General features: G+C 42.6%; 1 protein-coding gene across 1 annotated transcript in view; it reads left to right on the top strand.

Annotated features, from left to right (window-relative positions):
• The window catches only part of MTOR (mechanistic target of rapamycin kinase), a 187,749-nt gene that overhangs the window by 86,354 nt on the left and 83,619 nt on the right, over positions 1 to 17,776 (top strand). Inside the window, exons 27-28 of the mRNA XM_007942626.2 lie at positions 389 to 551; positions 688 to 833. Coding sequence (XP_007940817.1) covers positions 389 to 551; positions 688 to 833 — 309 coding nt within the window. The remainder of the gene's footprint in view (positions 1 to 388; positions 552 to 687; positions 834 to 17,776) is intronic.

Here is a 17,776-nt window from a genome sequence, read left to right as displayed (position 1 = left end):
AAATATACCTGTTGAGACAAGTTCCTTTTCTCTACTCTTTTCTCTGTCTTGCACATGTACACACACAGAGTTCCCTGAATGTCACTGCAAAATGTAGTAGCAACTAGCCTCATAAGGTTATTTTAATTTAAATAGAATTCAAAAATCAGTTCCTCAGTTGCATTAGCATGGCACATGCTCAGTGGTCACATATATGTGGCGAGTGCTACAACATGTGACAGGGCAGGTATAGACATTTTCATTGTTACCAGAAGTTCTCTTGGACAGTGCTGATTTTTATAATCAAAATCAGTCATGCGAGGAGCAGATTGATAGGTGCCACTTTGTGCATCAGGCACAGGCATGAGAGGTATTTCCAACTTCTTTCTCCATTCCCCTCTGTCTCCAGGGACCTCTTCAATGCTGCATTTGTGTCCTGCTGGTCTGAACTAAATGAAGACCAGCAGGATGAGCTCATCAGAAGTATCGAGTTGGCCCTCACCTCACAAGACATCGCCGAGGTCACACAAACCCTCCTAAACTTGGCTGAATTCATGGAACACAGTGACAAGGTGAAACTTTTCCCCATTATCCAGATGAAGGCTGACAGGGGCCCTGCTGGTAGGAGGAGAGAAGCATCCATGCAGCCCACTTTTGTTGGTACCCATCTACCATTTTCCTATGTGTGGGATTCTGCTTCTCCTCTAGGGCCCACTGCCACTGAGAGATGACAATGGCATTGTCCTGCTGGGTGAGAGAGCTGCCAAGTGCCGGGCATATGCCAAAGCACTGCACTACAAAGAACTGGAGTTCCAGAAGGGGCCCACCCCTGCCATTCTAGAGTCTCTCATCAGGTAGGCCATAAACCTTTTTTAACTCCTGCCTTCATCCAAAATGACCCCTCTTCTGCCACTGCCTGGTACCAGTTCACTGGAGTTACATGGAAGCTTCTGCTCTGTGTAATCTGCTTTCGAGTCTGGAACACATCTGAGAGAGAGATGGTTGCAGATGGCTCTCCCCTGGAGTCTATCTGTAATTGTCGTTTTTGTTGACCCTAAGCACCTGGGCTTCTATTGTCCAACCTATGCTTGCTGGTCCCAATGAAATGAGCCATCCTGTGGCCATCACTGTCTAGGAAAGACAGGTTTTATATGTGATTAGATAGCAGTCTCTGAGATAGGGGGATGTACTGATCCTTGTGTCTCAGGCCACCTGAAGGCAGGCTTGGGGTTGTTGTTGTTGTTGTTAAGTGCCGTCGAGTCGTTTCCAACTCATATCGACCCCATGCACAGCAGAACAAAACACTGCCTGATCCCGCGCCAGCCCCACAATCCCTGCTATACTTGAGCCCATCATCGCAGCCACCGTATCAATCCATCTCCTTGAAGGCCTCCCCCTCTTTCGTTGACCCTCCACCCTACCAAGCATGACATCCTTCTCCAGGGAATGGTCCCTTCTTACAACATGACCAAAATAGGTGAGATGAAGCCTGGCCATTCTTGCTTCCAAGGAGCATTCTGGCTGCACTTCCTCTAGGACAGATCTGTTAGTTCTTGTTAGCAGTCCACGGTACTTTCAGCATTCTTCGCCAGCACCACAACTCAAAAGCATCAACTCTTCTTCGGTCTTCCTTATTCATTGTCCAGCTCTCACATGCATACGAGGCGATTGGAAATATCATGGCTTGTGTCAGGCGCACCTTAGTTAACCTCAAGGAGATATCCTTGCTCCTCAGCACTTGAAACAGTTCCTTCACAGTTGACTTTCCCAATGCTACACGTCGTCTAATGTCCTGACTGCTGCTTCCGTTGGCATCGATTGTAGAACCAAGCAACGTGAATTCCTTGACAGCCTCAATCTTCTCTCCATTTATTGTGATGCTGCTCATTGGCCCAGTTGTGAGGATTTTTGTTTTCTTTATATTGAGATGTAATCCATACTGCAGACTGTATTCTTCAACCTTCATCAGTAGGTGCCTTAAGTCATCCTCACTTTCAGCAAGCAAAGTTGTATCGTCTGCATATCTCAGGTTGTTAATGATTCTTCCTCCAATCCTGATACCACATTTTTCTTCATATAGTCCAGCTTCTCGGATTATTTGCTCAGCATATAGATTGAATAAGTGTGGAGACAGAATACAACCCTGACGCACTCCCTTCTTGATTTTAAACCATGTAGTGTCCCCTTGTTCTGTTTGAACGACAGCCTCCTGGTCAAGGTACAGATTCCTCATGAGTACAATCAAGTGCTCGGGAATTCCCATTCTTCTCAATGTTATCCATAATTTGTCATGATCCACGCAATCAAATGCCTTTGCATAGTCAATAAAACACAAGTAAACATCTTTCTGGTATTCTTTGCCTTGAGCCAAGATCCATCTGACAACAGCTATGATATCCCTTGTTCCACGTCCCCTTCTGAATCCGGCTTGAACCTCTGGAAGTTCTCTATCAATATACTGCTGCAAACGTTTCTGAATTATCTTCAGTAAGATCTTACTTGCATGTGATATTAATGATACTGTTCTATAATTTCTACATTCTGTGGGATCACCTTTCTTTGGAATGGGCACAAATATGGATCTCTTCCAGTCGGTTGGCCAGGTAGCAGTCCTCCAAATCTCTTGGCATAACTGAGTGAGTGCCTCCAATGGGGCATCGGTTTGTTGAAATATCTCAATCGGTATGCCATCAATTCCCGGAGCCTTGTTCTTCTCCAGTTCTTTCATTGCAGCTTTGGCTTGGGGTATTGTTGACTAAATATACTAATACCTGGGTTCTGTGAATAGAAAAGGAAGAGCAAAATCTGAGATTTGATGGTCTTTTCCCCTGACATGGTTATGTTCTGTCCTCATAAAATGGCTTTGAGTCTTCTGGGTATGGAAAAACTGGTTGTTTAATCAGTTTTCTGCTATTATGAAATCATAAGGCGCCTGAAATGTTAGCTCCCACTCCTAGAGAACGCTTCACTTCCCCTAATGATTATCAGAAAATATTAACTCTGGGATCTAATTATCTCCAAGAAAATGCTAACACATTGGATCATTTCACTACAGATAATTTAGGAAAAAGCACCCAGCTAGTAAGTTCCTCCATTGTGGCTGAAAGAACCTGCTGTGTATACAGTGCTGCTTTTACCTGAGAAGATAATCTAATGGTCATGTTCTCTGCTAGCTCAGCTTTTTGGTAGGTGCTAAGAAGTGTTCCTTTAAACACTTTTAAAAGGGACCAGAAAGATAGAATCATGTTTCTGCCCTAATAAATTGGGCTTTGAGAGAATGCTGATTTCTAAAATACTATCTAGGAGCAGTTAGAAAGATGTGTCCCATGAGGCATGTTTCGTTCCAGATAAGAAACAGCCACTCTGAAAACCCACATCTCTTCCTCCATCTCTGGCTTGGGTGATGCAGTCTCTTGTGATAACTAATGGAAACCTTGTAACTGAATAGGAGAACTTCAGCATCAGGACTAGTTTTGCATGTTAATTTCTTTCATAACCTTCTTGTCTTTGACATCTATTTGAAACCTCTCTCATCCTACCCCTAGTTTTTTCCCCATATTGAAGACAATCATAGAAGGATTAATGTTTATGCAGATATGTAGTAGAAAGAATCAGTTAGAGGCCTCGAAAAATGTTAAGGGGTCATTTAGCATCTTAAATGTAATTGAAAATAAGCCCACAAATTTTTATCAGAATTTCCTGAAGATTGATCCTGGCTTAAGAAAGAAGAAAAAAGCTCTGCCATAAGGTAAATCTAATACTCTAAGCTCTTCAAGCTCATTCTAGTCTGATTCCACTCAGCTTGCAGTTTTGACTCCATCTAGTTGGTCTGTCATATCTTCTAGACACCTTTCTTTTTCATTTCCATTTGCATCTTTTACTTCTGATTTTTGTAAAACTGTTTTTCCTAAGCACCACTGTGGTGTTGTGCCATCAGTTTCATTGAAGGCAGTTTGAAGAAACTGCCCCAGGCACCCCTGCTGTTGAGCACACAGCACTACCCTCAGGCCTCTAGATGAGCCTTGTGGCAACTCCTCTCAGGGGTCAGGATCAGCGGTGCTTGTATGTCCCTGAGCCTCTACTCTTCGGTAATAGATTGAATTCCCTTCCTCATAATGGCTCCTGGAGAGCTCACAGCTGAATTTATCTGTTTTGAATATGAACCACCATCCTTGATATTATTTTATTTTTCCTACTCTTATTTTCCTTCACCAGTTTCTCTACGTTGAAAAAAAAAAAAAGATTGTTCTACACATATTTGAATCAATCAATTGCTTTAAATTCTTTTTGGAACAGCTCAAGAGATGTCCATACACAAAAATATCTTTTTTTTTTTTTTTTTGGTACAGTGGTTTCTTATTTTTTGTTTTCAGAAGCAGTGCCCTGCTGACGGTATTATTGTCTTGTTGCTGGCGTGATCTGTTTGTTTTCCTACCTATTGACATTTTCACCTTCTACTCCAGGACAAATTAAATCCCGCATGTAATCCTCAAAACAGCCCACATTGAAGCAATTCCTGTCTCCTCAAAGCTCATATAGATAAGTAAGTGTAATTGCTTCTTAGGGGAACAGAAGATTAAGCGTGTATTCAATTATGTGGGAACACACACACATATACACACATGTACACACCCACACACACCACTGTGGGGCTTTTACTAGGTTAGCACATAGCATTAGGGTATGGTCTAGGGCCTGCTTTTCTTTCTCCATCACTGCCTAACCCCTGCATGTGACCCCCTTTATTAAATTTTCTGATGGAGACATGTACAAAATTAAAATTAGTGAACATACAGCTCTGGCAGCTGCCTGTTGGGCTTGATTTGTTCATTTTTTCTGCACAGCTCTGTTCTTTTCTGTGCTATTTTGTCTCACATATCTTCATAAACCTGGTCAGAGCAAAATGTTGTTTACCTCTGAGAGCAACACTGCGCTCTCCTTTGGGTTCCTAACATGTCTTCGTTAAGGTCGGAGATGACACTGGGCTCTCATCTCTGAATCTTTGGTACCCATCATCCACCTGCACCACTGCAGGTTAAATGGGTTGGAGGATATTCCGTGCATTTGTTATCAGCTGCTCTCCCTGTTCCCTCTGCCCCTTTCTCTGACAAGTTCCTCCCAGAAGAGTAAAGTAAATCACAGAGGCTGACTTAAGAGCCTCAGCCTTTGTTGAGTTGTGGGATGTATAGAAGATTACAGAGAAGAGTGATAAATGCTCCTTCCGCTTTGGGCATCCAGAGGATCCTGTGCCAAGCTGGGCAACTGGATGTATTCTTGCTCTCTTCTTCCTCTCCTCGCAGCCCTCATCTTTTCCCCATCTCTTCCCTGGCTCTGTTGTGCTGGCTGCTGAGCATCTCTCACTCCTCTGCCTCCCCTAGGAAGTTGCTATTGGACGCCTCTCCCATGGGAAGTCCTACCCCCATGCCATTCTCTCTCACTTTGCTTATTCCTTTGAAAATCCCCAGATTCTTACTTTTAAAGCTTAAATAGAGCTTCAACAATCAGTTGTATTATAGGTACAGTAGCAAATATTGAGTGAGAATAATGACTTGCCTTACACTGACTGGCTCAAAAGAATGGTTCTTTTTAGAAAAAGAAAAATAGCTTCCTAAAGGTCCGAATTATATGATACCAGTTATGGTTAAGGATGCTTTCCTTCTCTCTGTGTTTTAATTTAATCAAGTAGGAAGTAGGAGTGTTTGTTTGCAAAGTATTTTGAAACCTTGTGATGAATGTGGTGGCAGTGACTAGGGGGGGTTAGTTGGGTGGGCCACGGTCTATTGTCAGCATCGGCTGCCCTTTCTGCCCCTCACCTTTTCTTTTTGGGTCCTTGTTCTCCCTTGTTTCCCGGAATACTGAGACAAACTCTTTCCCTTTGCTCATCGTCTGATATTTTACTTAAAACTTTAGCAATACTGTTAAGTGATAATAGTAAGAATTAAAAAAGAAAGCAACCAAGTTTAAATTTATTGTGAAAGGAAAAAGAAACTTTGAATATTTGAAACACAAACTATAATATTTTTATAAAGCAAAGTGCTTATGTATAGCATGAGTTATTAACCACAGCGCCATCTACCGTTATTTTCAGTAATGTCTTACAAGCAAGATAAAGGAAGCCTGTTGAGCCCTTTACTCACAAAGTAAATAAGGAATTGAATCTGTGTTGACTCTGAATGTTTGAAGGCAGTTTTGTGCGAAGGTCTGTGAGGCGCTTACACCTACACCTTTGGTGCTCCCCTGAGACTGCTAGCCCCAGGCGCTCCCTCCAGTGGTGCACTGTGATGCAAGGCCCAGTTCCCACCTGGGTCAGCTCACCTCTAGCAGAACAGTTTTTGTATTTTAATTAAAAATGTAAAGACTAAAGATAATTTTACTAGATTTAAAAATAGAAACTCCGTTCCTCCCCCACACTCTTTCCATCCTTTCTCTAGTACCCAAGACCTCTCCCTTGAGAATCGAAATTAAATAGTTCTTTTTAGCAAAGGAATTTGTTTCCTACCCTTCACATAATGTAGGCCTTAGAGAAAATGGATAAAGTGACTTCACAATTATGTTTTTTCACAGAAAAATATTGTGGAAGAGACAAGCTGCTACTTTGTTAGGGAATTACTGGCAGAGAGCTCCTCAGTCTGGCCCCTGAGAAGTCTGTCTCAGGACCCACTGTGTTTAAACACCTTCTTGTCCCATTTGTCATAGCATCCTTGGTACGTATCATTTTGTTGTGCTTCTCAGAGCACTCTCTTATTGGAGATTGCAGGTTGTTTTCCATCCCCACCCTATCTCTATGCTCTTTCTCCCCTCCTCTGCCCCTGCCCAGTTTCCGTCTTTCTCCATCTCTGCAGCCCTGCTCCCCAGAAGACCTCCTTTTAGGACTTGAAGTCTTCTGGGCGGATTTTCATCTCTACCCTTTTGAGGGAGTAGGTAGATCCGTGCCAGCCGTACCAGGTGATGCCATCCAGGTGCTTCCTGTGCTCTCCGAGGCGGTAGTAAACTCCATTGAGATTGGAATCTGTGCAGCAGTTGTACCAGTATCCACCTGGCACAAGAAACGAAAGTAAGCTAAGAGTATCCTCCCCTTGAAAAGTGATGACAGCCTAGACCTCAGGGATTTGTTGTTGTTGCTCTTTAAACAGTAGGTAAGCAATGAGAACCTGGAGCAAAGGTACCATAGAGAATGCCACCTGTATGTAGTTATAATTCATGCTTTCTCTTCAAGTGGCTTACAGGCATATTCCTGAACTTCCTTTCCCCACCCCCCCATTTCACCTTTACGGAGCTGTGCACACTTGTCCAAGCAGTTGTCATTGTCCTTGTCCTTGGTGCTGAAGGCTGTGTTGTTATGATAGAAGAGAGCGTCGTTCCCCACATTGCCACTGTAGTTCCCCAAGAAGAGGCGGTAGCTGTTCAGTTCATTGCCCAAAATAAAGTGGCTGTACTCGGCATAGCGCATGTTGCCCTCCCAGTCCTGTCAGGCAGGAGACAGAGCCTTCGGGTAACTGCAGCAGGGCTTCATTTCAGACCATCCCAGCCCCACAGCCACCTCTTTGTATAGCTGTGAATCTAGTTAGCCTTTATAACTTGCTCCCCTCTGCTCCATACCAACCTGGGACTCAGAACACTCCTCTCCTGATTCATAATATGACCTTGATTAGTCTCTCGTTCTTTATTCTTTCACTTCCCTGTCTGTATGTTTGTTCATCCTACTTAGAGGTGTTATAAGAGGAATGTGAGAATATATAGTACATGATTCCAGGCCTTTGACAAGGGGTACCACTAGTATCAGTAATGTTAGCACTTCAAGGGCCTGGGCCAAGCCTCCTCTTTATACAGCCTACAGCCCTGCTTTTGTGTAAAACGGGAAAAGAAGCTGTTTTTCCTCAAATGTACTTGCAACCTACAGGAAACTCGTCATAATAAAAACACAAATATAAGACTAGTACCCTAGGGTTGTACACAGCTGTGTGTGGCGACCCTGCTACAGTCCCGGGGGCCCAGGCTCATGCTCACCTCCATTTCCACACGTAGCCGGGTTGGCCGTTGGGAGAGCCGGTGGATGTGCTCGTTCCCTAGCCAGAAGTCACCACGGATGCTGCCAAAGCCCTGCTTATATTGCTTCCAGTCCTGGTAGAAGGAGACAAGTCCACTCTTCCGTCTCTGAATGATGGTCCAGCCGCCACCTAAAGTCTCCATGTCACAGAACACCTGGAACAGAGGATGCTGGGTCAGGGACTAGGAGAAGCTGGTGTCAGGAGTATGTGGGCAGGCCTTCCAACCTTTCCCACTCGTTGATCCAGTGGATGTACACACTGGTACTCTACACCAGCATTTCATTGTTGGCAAACCAAGGCAGAGCAGTGGTTTACTGAGGAGGATTATCAGAATTGGGGAGGTGTGATATACATATAGTTTGCAGGAAAGAAAATTGGGTACTTCTGATATGCCCCCTTCATGATCTCTCCTTTCCCCTCCCTAAAGAATAACTGCCCTAGGACAGAGCAGAAGATTTAAACTAATAATCTGGTGGTTATAAGAAGTATCTAATACATGTTAAAGGTTTGGTGTTTAGTTGATTTTGATTTAAAGGGGCATAACAGATGCCTGGATTTTTGAGTGGCCAGCTCTCTGGTATTTGGTATGTTTGCTTTCCTGTTTTAGACTATAAATAACCCCTGTTGTCTCCATCCCTTTGAGGGGTGGAGGGCAGATGGTGGAACATCTGTGTTCTGAGGCAGCGTGCTGTAGTGGACCTCACCTCCAGTTCAGGGCTGCCCAGGAAGTCATCGGGAGGAAGCTTATACACTCCAGAGATGCGGTAGTTCTTCTGGTAGAGGGAAGAGCAGTCATAGATGGCATCTACAAAGGGAGCAAACCACAGGGGTGAGCATCCAGACTCAGGGGCTCTGTAGCATATGGACCATTCCTGCCACATCTAAACTGAATGTTTAAAAATGGAGGCTTCATTCCTACCATGATCAGTGTTAATTAGTACACAGTGTCTGGATTTGGGAAAGGTGGACTAGGGAGATGAGAGGAGTTGCATTTTGGCTTCAGCAAGAGGTGGGGAAGCCCTTAACCTGGATAGCATCAACGGGACAATTTGGGGACAATGGGATTTCAGATTAACTCTACAATTATTCTGCTGTAGTCTTAAACTCTGAATTCTAGAAATGTTACAATGTGTGAGGGTCATGGTTCCTGACATTTATCATAACAGATGGCCCTGTTAAATAGATTTAAGATTTTTCAGCCAGCCAGCCTCTGTCAGCAGTTAAGTTATGAGTATCTTATACCATGTGGTTTTGTTACTGTTGGTTGGTTGGTTGGTTATGGTTGCTGGTTTTCAGAGGGTAATGTCTCCTGTCAACTAGGACCCTAATTAAGGGAGATAGATTTTTACAATCTTATCTGTCCCTGCTTAGTCTTAACACTACAAGAGTCTCAAATAAGAATGAAAATGCCCTAAGGAACCCTTTGAGGCCCTCCCCTGGCAATGTTATTAAAACAAGGAAATGAGAGCATGGACAGGCAGATTTTCACTCTGGGCTTGATTTAAATGCTTCCTTGGCCCTTGGGGCTGTTGCTTTATGCCAGATTTTGTATCCCCGTTCCCAATATCAAAGAGCATTGTGGGAGAGACAGCTTTCCATGATGGGATTCAGAGAGCAAGAAATCTTACTGTCCAGGAGATGTCCCACCCTATATGTCTTGGGATTCATTTCTTGGGTGGGGCCTTAGAAGAGAGCACAAAGATGGCAGGAAGTAACACTTCTGCCATAGGAGTTGTCAAAGGCTGCTTGGTTCTTCTGCAGAGCACAGTAGGGGAGGAGAATTAGGGGTACCCTTCCTTTGCCATCAGAGTTCTTCATGTCCTTTTATTGATGAAAACATCTCAACTTACTGCTTTCTCCAAGGGGCTATCTACTTACAGAGTATAAAAGTGGTGCCTTACAGAGTATAAAGCCAGTAATAGGGAAGGAAAATAAGGAATCTTCTCCTGGGCAAGAAGATTAAGAAGCCTCGTAGAAGAGCTGCATTTAACCCCCAAGATACTCCCTGCTGGGTGGTGAGAAAGTCACGTTTGGAGGCGCAGAAGCTGCGTGGTCAGATTCCTGTCTGGCCTGCTCTTCTGCCTTTCTGGTTTCATCTCACAGACCAACTCAGGACTCACTTGTCTGGAAAATGGCCTGAGAATACCTTTCTATCCCAAACTGAGGGTCTGAAAGTAAATGTTCAAAAAGTTATTATTCCACATTGGTTTGTATAACCAAGTTTTCAAGCTTATTTTATGCTAAAACTTTTTCTTCATTGGGATTAAGGGTACGGTCATTAGTGACTTACTCTTTAGAACCAGCTCTCATGCCCGAAGCTAATCATTTCTTTGTTCTTGACTTGGTTTGTAAGGTGCCCATAAGTTTTTGTGTCAGCAAGAAATGACATGTCTGTACAATATGTCCCTTACAACTGTTCATTTCCTGATAATTTTAGAAAACAAAATTCACTTATGAACCATAAATTCATTTCTGAGCCCTCCTGAGCCAAGCCAGCCAGAAACTGCATGTTATTATGCAAAAGAAGACATTAACTGTATCTTAATTTTGACCTTTGAGAATCCACATTTTAGCATAGCATTTTGTTATTTCCTATATTGGGAGAATTTTATCTGAGACCATGAGAAAAACAAATACTAGAATTGAAGAACCCATCCCTTCCTGAACAAAAAGCATTCATTCTTCAAATAGTTGTAGGCAGTGTCTGTACAGTTAATTCTGTGCCAGCAAGAGGACAGGTTGCAAAGAGAGGACCCAAAATTCCATTAATGTCCATCCCAACTAAATCTTAGGGGCACCAGAGAACTATCTCTGGCAAAATTTTGCTTCCAGAGCATCAGGTTTTGGCATTCATTCCTCCTTCTGTGGGATGGAGGGTATATAGCCTGTCAGCTCTTCTTGGTAAGGAAGCAGTGTAAATAGACCAACCCAGGAAGACATGAACTCTGTTTCTAAGGCTTGCTGTGTGACTTTGAACAAAACATATACTCTCTCTGTGGTTCAAGATGATAATTCACACCTTTCTAACTTGTGGAAACATTGTGTAAATAAAAGAGACCCATGATGGTCCTGGGTAAATTTACAGAAATTAGAACCAACAAAAGAAATAACTCCTCAAGCCTTTACTATAGGGGAGAATAGAGCCAGTTTCATGTATCCAAGAAGAACTCCTAGTAATTGTTGCAGTTCCCAAGTTATCTAAAAACAGTGCTGTTTGAGGGGGAGGGTGGTGAGCAGCATGAAGACACGTCCTTCTTACCTGCCGAGGTCTGTGTGACTGTCTGTGCTGCCTGCAGCTGCATAATGTCGATCTGGTTGTTTATCTCAGAGTACTTGCCCTCAGCCTCTGTGAGCCGCACCTCCATGCGCTTGCTGTTGCTCTCCAACTCCATCACCTGCATGACCACGCTGACCCAGTCTCTCTCCTGCTTCTGGCTCAGTTCGCTCAGCAGACTGCTCAGGTTGGCGATTTGGGCCTTGAGCTCCTTCACCTCCTCACAGCAAGCGGCCACTTTGAGCTGTCCAGCTGTCTTACGCGTAGTGGGCTTCTGCGGCCACACAGGGTGGCTGGCAAAGGCCACAATGAAAATGCAGAGCCAGGTCATAGCAGAGGGTGTCTTTTTCAGCATCGTTCTTGGACCTGGGTGGAGGAGAATCTTCCTTTGGGGGGGGGGGGGGGGGGGGAATCTAGATATGCCCAGTTAAGGTTTGCAAAGCTGTGGCAAATTATACCCTTACACTCACTCTTGACTATCTAGCCACTTTGTTGGTTTCTTTTCCTTCCTTGCTCTTTCTTAGCCTCTTCCAAGCTTCAGTTTCTGAAAGTGGACCTTAACTGGGTATCCTATAGCCCTTCTTCCTCAGCCTGAATGCTCTACCAACTCCGCATCTTAAATATCGTTTGCTGCCTGCACCTCCACCCCACCATGTCCATGCATAGCACAGCGCTTTAGCCCCTCCCAGCTCATCTGGGAGGGTCAGGTGCCTGCTGAGTGAAGTCAGCGTAAACTTAGGCCAGAGGAGGGGAGGAGGGATACAGGGCCGAGTCTTTCTTTCCTTGCCTGCACAGTCTCTGGGCTGAGACAAGAGGACTGCAAAATGGTGTGTTTCCAGATTTGCCTATTAGATTATGCCCTTGCCAGCCACTGGCTCAGCTCTATCAGTAAGCAGGACAGGGTCAGAAGAATTTCCAAATTCCGTTCTAAAGGTTATATAACCATGGGGTGAGGGTAGGGTAGGGAAAAAGAGTTGGGAATAAGACTCTATTCAACCAGGGAGGCCTGTTAATGTAATCCATGCTGTTTATACGAGGCTCTGCTATATTTTGGTATCCTGCTGAATGTGCTTTTAACTAAGCTGTTCATTCCTTTCTCTGATCATCATTCAGTATTTAACAAAATGTTCATTCTCCCTGAATCTAACCCTATCTCATGTTCAAAAAGGTCCCACTTAGAAAAATTCTAGAAATAGAAGGATAAAATAAATCTCTTAGGAATTAGAAAGAAAAGATTTTGTAATTTATTTCCACAGGTTTTACTCTGTTGTCTTTATTTCTTTTTAAGTACTTCATCCTTCAGCAAAAAAGTAGGCCAGTATTAGCTTCTCATACTTGACATTTTGCTAGGAGGTGTCAGGACATTACAGCAGAGGTGAAAACTCAGGAGTGCCAAGCATGGTCTGGACTGGTCCCCCATGCTTTCATCAGTCTCTAGGCAGAACAGAGAACAAGCCCATCTTTGGGAAGAGAAGAGGACAGTATAATTTTATTATTATTATTATAAAAATAATATAGGCTCATGGTTCAGAACTTGGGAAATATATTTAAATACAGACAAGAGAATCCTTATCACCAATTAAACCTATATCCAGAGTATCACTTCCCTCTTCCTGTGCAATATATTTTGCAATTTGAAATTAGTATATCTATCGATCTATGATTTTGTATTGAAAATAGGGCTGTTTTTTATGTACCATATTTGAAAGACACTTCTCCTTTGAAAACAGATGTAAAAAACCTGGGATTTCAGCAAACATCATTAAAATAAGCTTTTCACTCAGAATGTGTACAAAAGTTCCTCTGTTCTTAACACAGTAACTCTGTATTTGCTATTTCCATGTGATGGAGCCACGGAAGCAGATTTACTTGTAATGTTGACATTCAGTTTGGGTCCTTCACCCACTGGCTGACGCCAGGACAGCTCTCCTTCCCGGCCATAATCCCCAGAGCCCTTTTCCCATCAGAGCTTTTAGTGTCTCAGAAATGAATTTCTGTTCAGGCAGCTGCATTTCCCAAATGGTTTTTTTTCTCCTCTAACCCAAAGGGCATCAAAGTGGACTGGGGTTTGTTGTGTAATAGCCCTAGTCTCCTTTGCCTACTATGGTATAAGGAGGTTGTTGGCACCCTACAGCAACTTGTCTTCCTGCTTAAAAGATTCTAAACTGCCAGCCCTTGCTCCCTCTTTGTTAATGTCTAGCCCAGATGTACACTATAACCTTAGCTCCTTAGAGTTCATTTCACTGACGAGAACCTGGCCCCAAGTTGTTGGCATCTTACAGAGTCAGCTAAACTCCAAGGTGTTCTTCAGGGTGGTCTAGTTATCAGTGAAACTGAGCTTAAACTGTGTACCATAAAAGCGTGTGGGCCATATAGCCATATACAGTGTTACACACAGCCCTGCTACCTTAGAGCTCATGTTTGGCAACAGAGTGAAAGGAGAACAGAACTTGATGGACTCCTAGCCAGCTTTTTGTTTGTGCTTCCCGCTAGTTGCTCCCCCACCCCACCCCCACCGCCCAAATAGGAAAATATTATAAATAGATTTTTATATCTGGGCAGAAAATGAATCGGTCATTCATGTTTGCAATCCATGTAGCAATCCTTTCTAAGGTAGATAGGAGGGGGGTTATAAATTTGAAGTGGAAGCATCTAGCGTTCAGCATGAGTGCCTAGTCTCTGACATTCATTTTCTGGAAATTTATTTCTAACATAAGGCATAAGTTGAAGATGGAAACTTTTCTTAAGTTGTTTGAAGATTTTATTTTTAAGTTGCCTAAACTGCCCAAATGTCAATAAACTCCCCAGAATTTTGAGAAAAATAGCTAATTAATGGAATCTCTCATGCCAAAAGAGGATCTGTTCCTCACAACACCAGTGGCCCCATGATGTCCTAGATTCTGAATTTCTAAAAGAAGAAAAAGTAAGCCCTTGTGTTGAGCATCAAAGCCAACAGAGGAAACCATGAAGAATGTGGAGGACTAGAGTGTTTTTCCCTTCTTTAAGATGCACTTAATCGTTTCTGTCTTTCAGTAAACAGACTGACCATGAAAATGTGAATTAACTGAGAATATGGAAAACCTGGATTGGAGAGCAGATAGTTTTTCCTTTTCTCCATTTTAATGGTTGTAAACAAGGGTCAGTTTGGTACTTATGGGACGATGTTTACAGAAATATATTCTTAATGAAAAAAGCTAGCTAGCTTTTGGTTAACCTAGAGGCTTTCAAAAATTTCACCATGTTTGTGCTCTTTTCCCTTTGGGTTGGCACCAAGGGCTGAAAGCATGTCAAGTAGGCTGAGGATTATGGAGCTCTAGGCCTGGATCTGCTCTTGGTTTCTATTCAAGTAAGAGTGTCATGTCTCATTCTCCTGAAAATATCACCATTGGAGAAACTACCCCATTTTTCCTGCCCCTACCTACCTTAAACCATCACTTTGAAGATGGTGAGCAAGAGAAGTAGCTGCCCTAAGCACCAAACTCTCAGAGTTTGTTGAATGACTAAATCTCAGAACATGTCTTGTTAGTTTAATTGTATATTTCATATAACATTTCGCTGCTTCTGAAATTTTTTAATGAGTCACAATTTGCCTTACTATGTGTGTGTGTGTGTATCCTTTCAATATTTGATCGTTCAATTACTTGATCTTGTTCTGTCTCAACTGAAAGCCCAAGTCCTTCACAGAAAGTACTTCCATCTCTTCCCTAAGTCTTCTAATCTGCCGCTTCTGCCAAGCAGCATGCCCTAGACCTATTAGAAATTATTTCTCTCAGGCTTCATCTTAGAGTCTGTTATTTGATTACATCACATAGCAAAAAGAAAAAAGTATGTCTCTGGTTTCTTTCGGGATTTTCTAGCAAACATCTGTCCTGTTAGGCACTATGCAGGTTGCTGAACACAGCAACAGTGCCAGCCCATCCTCCAGTTCCTTATAATATAGATGGAGAGACAGACAACTGAACTCTAGGACAGTGTGACTTCTAGGATGGGGCACAGAGGAAGAGGAGTGCCCAACCCAGGTGAGGTCTGGAAATGCCTCTTGAGGAAAGCGATGCCCAGATTTGAAAGAAAAAGGAGCAGGTAGCCAGGAGTAGGAGAGAGTGTTCTGAGTGGAGGTATAGCTCCACAGAAGACCTGGGCTTAGCAAGAGAACACAAGTAGTCAAGTATGTGGCTTAAGAATAAAAGGAGAGGAGTGGTGGAGGACTTAGCAGTAGAGAGGAGCAGGCGGAACGGGCTGTGCAGGCACAGATGCTGTACAATCCAGACGACCGCCTAGAGAAGGGGGGGCAGTGGCAGGAATCCAAGGAAGCTTTTATTTATGGTGGCTCTATTTTTCTGAGTCTCACCAGGAAAGTGGCTTTTTGTAGCAACCAGACAAGACTTTTAACTAGAAAAGTGGGTAGTTTAAAACATTAGAATTTCTTAAAATTGTAATGCATTCTTGTTAAATGCCCTGACAGAGTCATATGACTTTAGAAGTTAGAGGACAGTATATGAAGTTTAGATCTAAGTACTTGGTTTCAGTCTTTCCCCAACACTCACTGGCTGTATGGCTGCGGGCAAATTACTTTATTTCTCTGAGTATCTGTTCACCAATCTGTGAAGTGGAGATTATAACTATCTTATTTCATAGGATTTTTGTGAGGAGTAAGTTAAATTTTTGTGAGGATTAAATAAAGCAAATGATTAGGAGTAGTCAAAGCATTCTTGAATGAGAAAAACTAATTTTGAGGAATTACACTAAGACATCAAGATTTATCATAAAGCTGGAGGAAATAATTGAGAGAGTGTGGTGTTAGCAAAAGGATAGCCAACTAGACAAACGGAACATAGTAGAATGTCCAGAAACAGACCCACATGTATGTGAATTTGATTTATGACAAGGTAGCACCATAGAACAGTGAGGAAAGGACTGTCTTTTCAGTAGACTGCTGTTGGGTCAACTAGATAACCATGGGAAGGGAAAAGACTCTTGATCCCCAGCCCATACCCATTCATAAAATCAAGTCAAGAAGAAATAAAATTCTAAATGTGAAAGGTGAAAACAATAAAGTTTCAAGTATGACATAGGAGATTATCTTTAGCATCTTGAGACAGGCAAAAATTTCTTACATGAGACACATAAAACACTAACTACAAAGGAAAACATCAATAAATGCAAAAAAAATATAGTCATTTCTGTTCATTGTTGTTGTTGTTATGTGCCGTCGAGTCAGACCTGACTCATAGTGACCCCTCCTTGGGTTTCCAAGGTGGTATCACTACGGAAGTAGATTGCCCAGCCTTCCTTCCGAGGAGTGGCTGGTGGGTTTGAACCGCCAGCCTTCTGGTTAGCAGTCAAGTGCCTTAGGCAAAAGGGAATGAAAAGATAAAGAGCTATTTCCTGTATATACTCTTATATGTATTGTATCCAGAGTAAAGAAATTGATTAACAATAATAATAATAAAATTAGCTCAGTGAAAAGATTGGCAAAAGATCTGAACAGGCACTTGTTTCACAAAAGAGGATATATGAAAGTCCAATACACACATGAAAACTTGCTCAACTCACTCATCAATATGAATATTAAAACCATAATAAGATGCCACTGCACACCAAGAAAAAACCTTGCTAGAATGCCACTACACACCAAAATGTCTAAATTAAAAAGACCGAAAATACCGAGTGTTGATGAAGCTGTGGAGCAATTGAGAGTCACGTACGTACACTGCCAATGGAAATGTATGTTGGGAAAACCACTTTGCAGAACAATTTGGCTGTAGCTTCTAAAAAAAAAACTGGGCATACCCTGTAGCCCAGTAGTTCTTCTTCTAGATATTTTCCCAACAGAAACATGAGCATGCATACCCCAAAAATGTCCAAGAATGTCTATGGTAACACCATTCATAATAGCCCAGAAGCAAACACAACCAAAATGTTCATCAACAGTAAGATGAGTTAAGTTGCGGTATTTTCATACAGTGAAATCCTATTCAGCTAAAAAGAAAAAACAAACACAACAAAGATGCACCTCACCAACAATGTTGTGCTGAGTTCAGAAACTGGCAGAACTAACCAGTTGAGTTAGGAGTTAGAAAGTAGGTTATCTCTGGAGATGAGGAAGGAACCTAGGGCTGGGAGGAGGCTGTAGTGTTTCTGAGATTCTGACAATGTATTTTGTTCCATTTCTTTGTCTACATGGTAGTTATAAGGGTGTTTTCTCACTTTGTGGTAATTCATCAGGCTGTACACTTGTGTGTATACTTACTTGCTCATACGTTTACTTTTATTAGGAAGCTTCTTTTTCAAATACATAATTCATGTCAAATACTTGGCATAGTGTCCGATTTGTAGTCTGCATCCAGCATATTAAATAGTATTACATAGGTACATAGGGAGCTCTGGTGGCATAGTGCCTCAGAAACCCAAGGAGGGGTTGCTATGAGTCGGGATCAACTCGATGGCAGTGAATTTGGTTTTGGTTTTTTTGATA

The sequence above is a fragment of the Orycteropus afer genome, unplaced genomic scaffold, assembly GCF_000298275.1.
Source record: "Orycteropus afer afer isolate SDZICR_OR568_19922 unplaced genomic scaffold, OryAfe1.0 scaffold00094, whole genome shotgun sequence".
Classification (NCBI taxonomy): domain Eukaryota; kingdom Metazoa; phylum Chordata; class Mammalia; order Tubulidentata; family Orycteropodidae; genus Orycteropus; species Orycteropus afer.
Note: the sequence above shows the minus strand (reverse complement) of the source record. Positions and strands in the feature narration are given on the sequence as shown.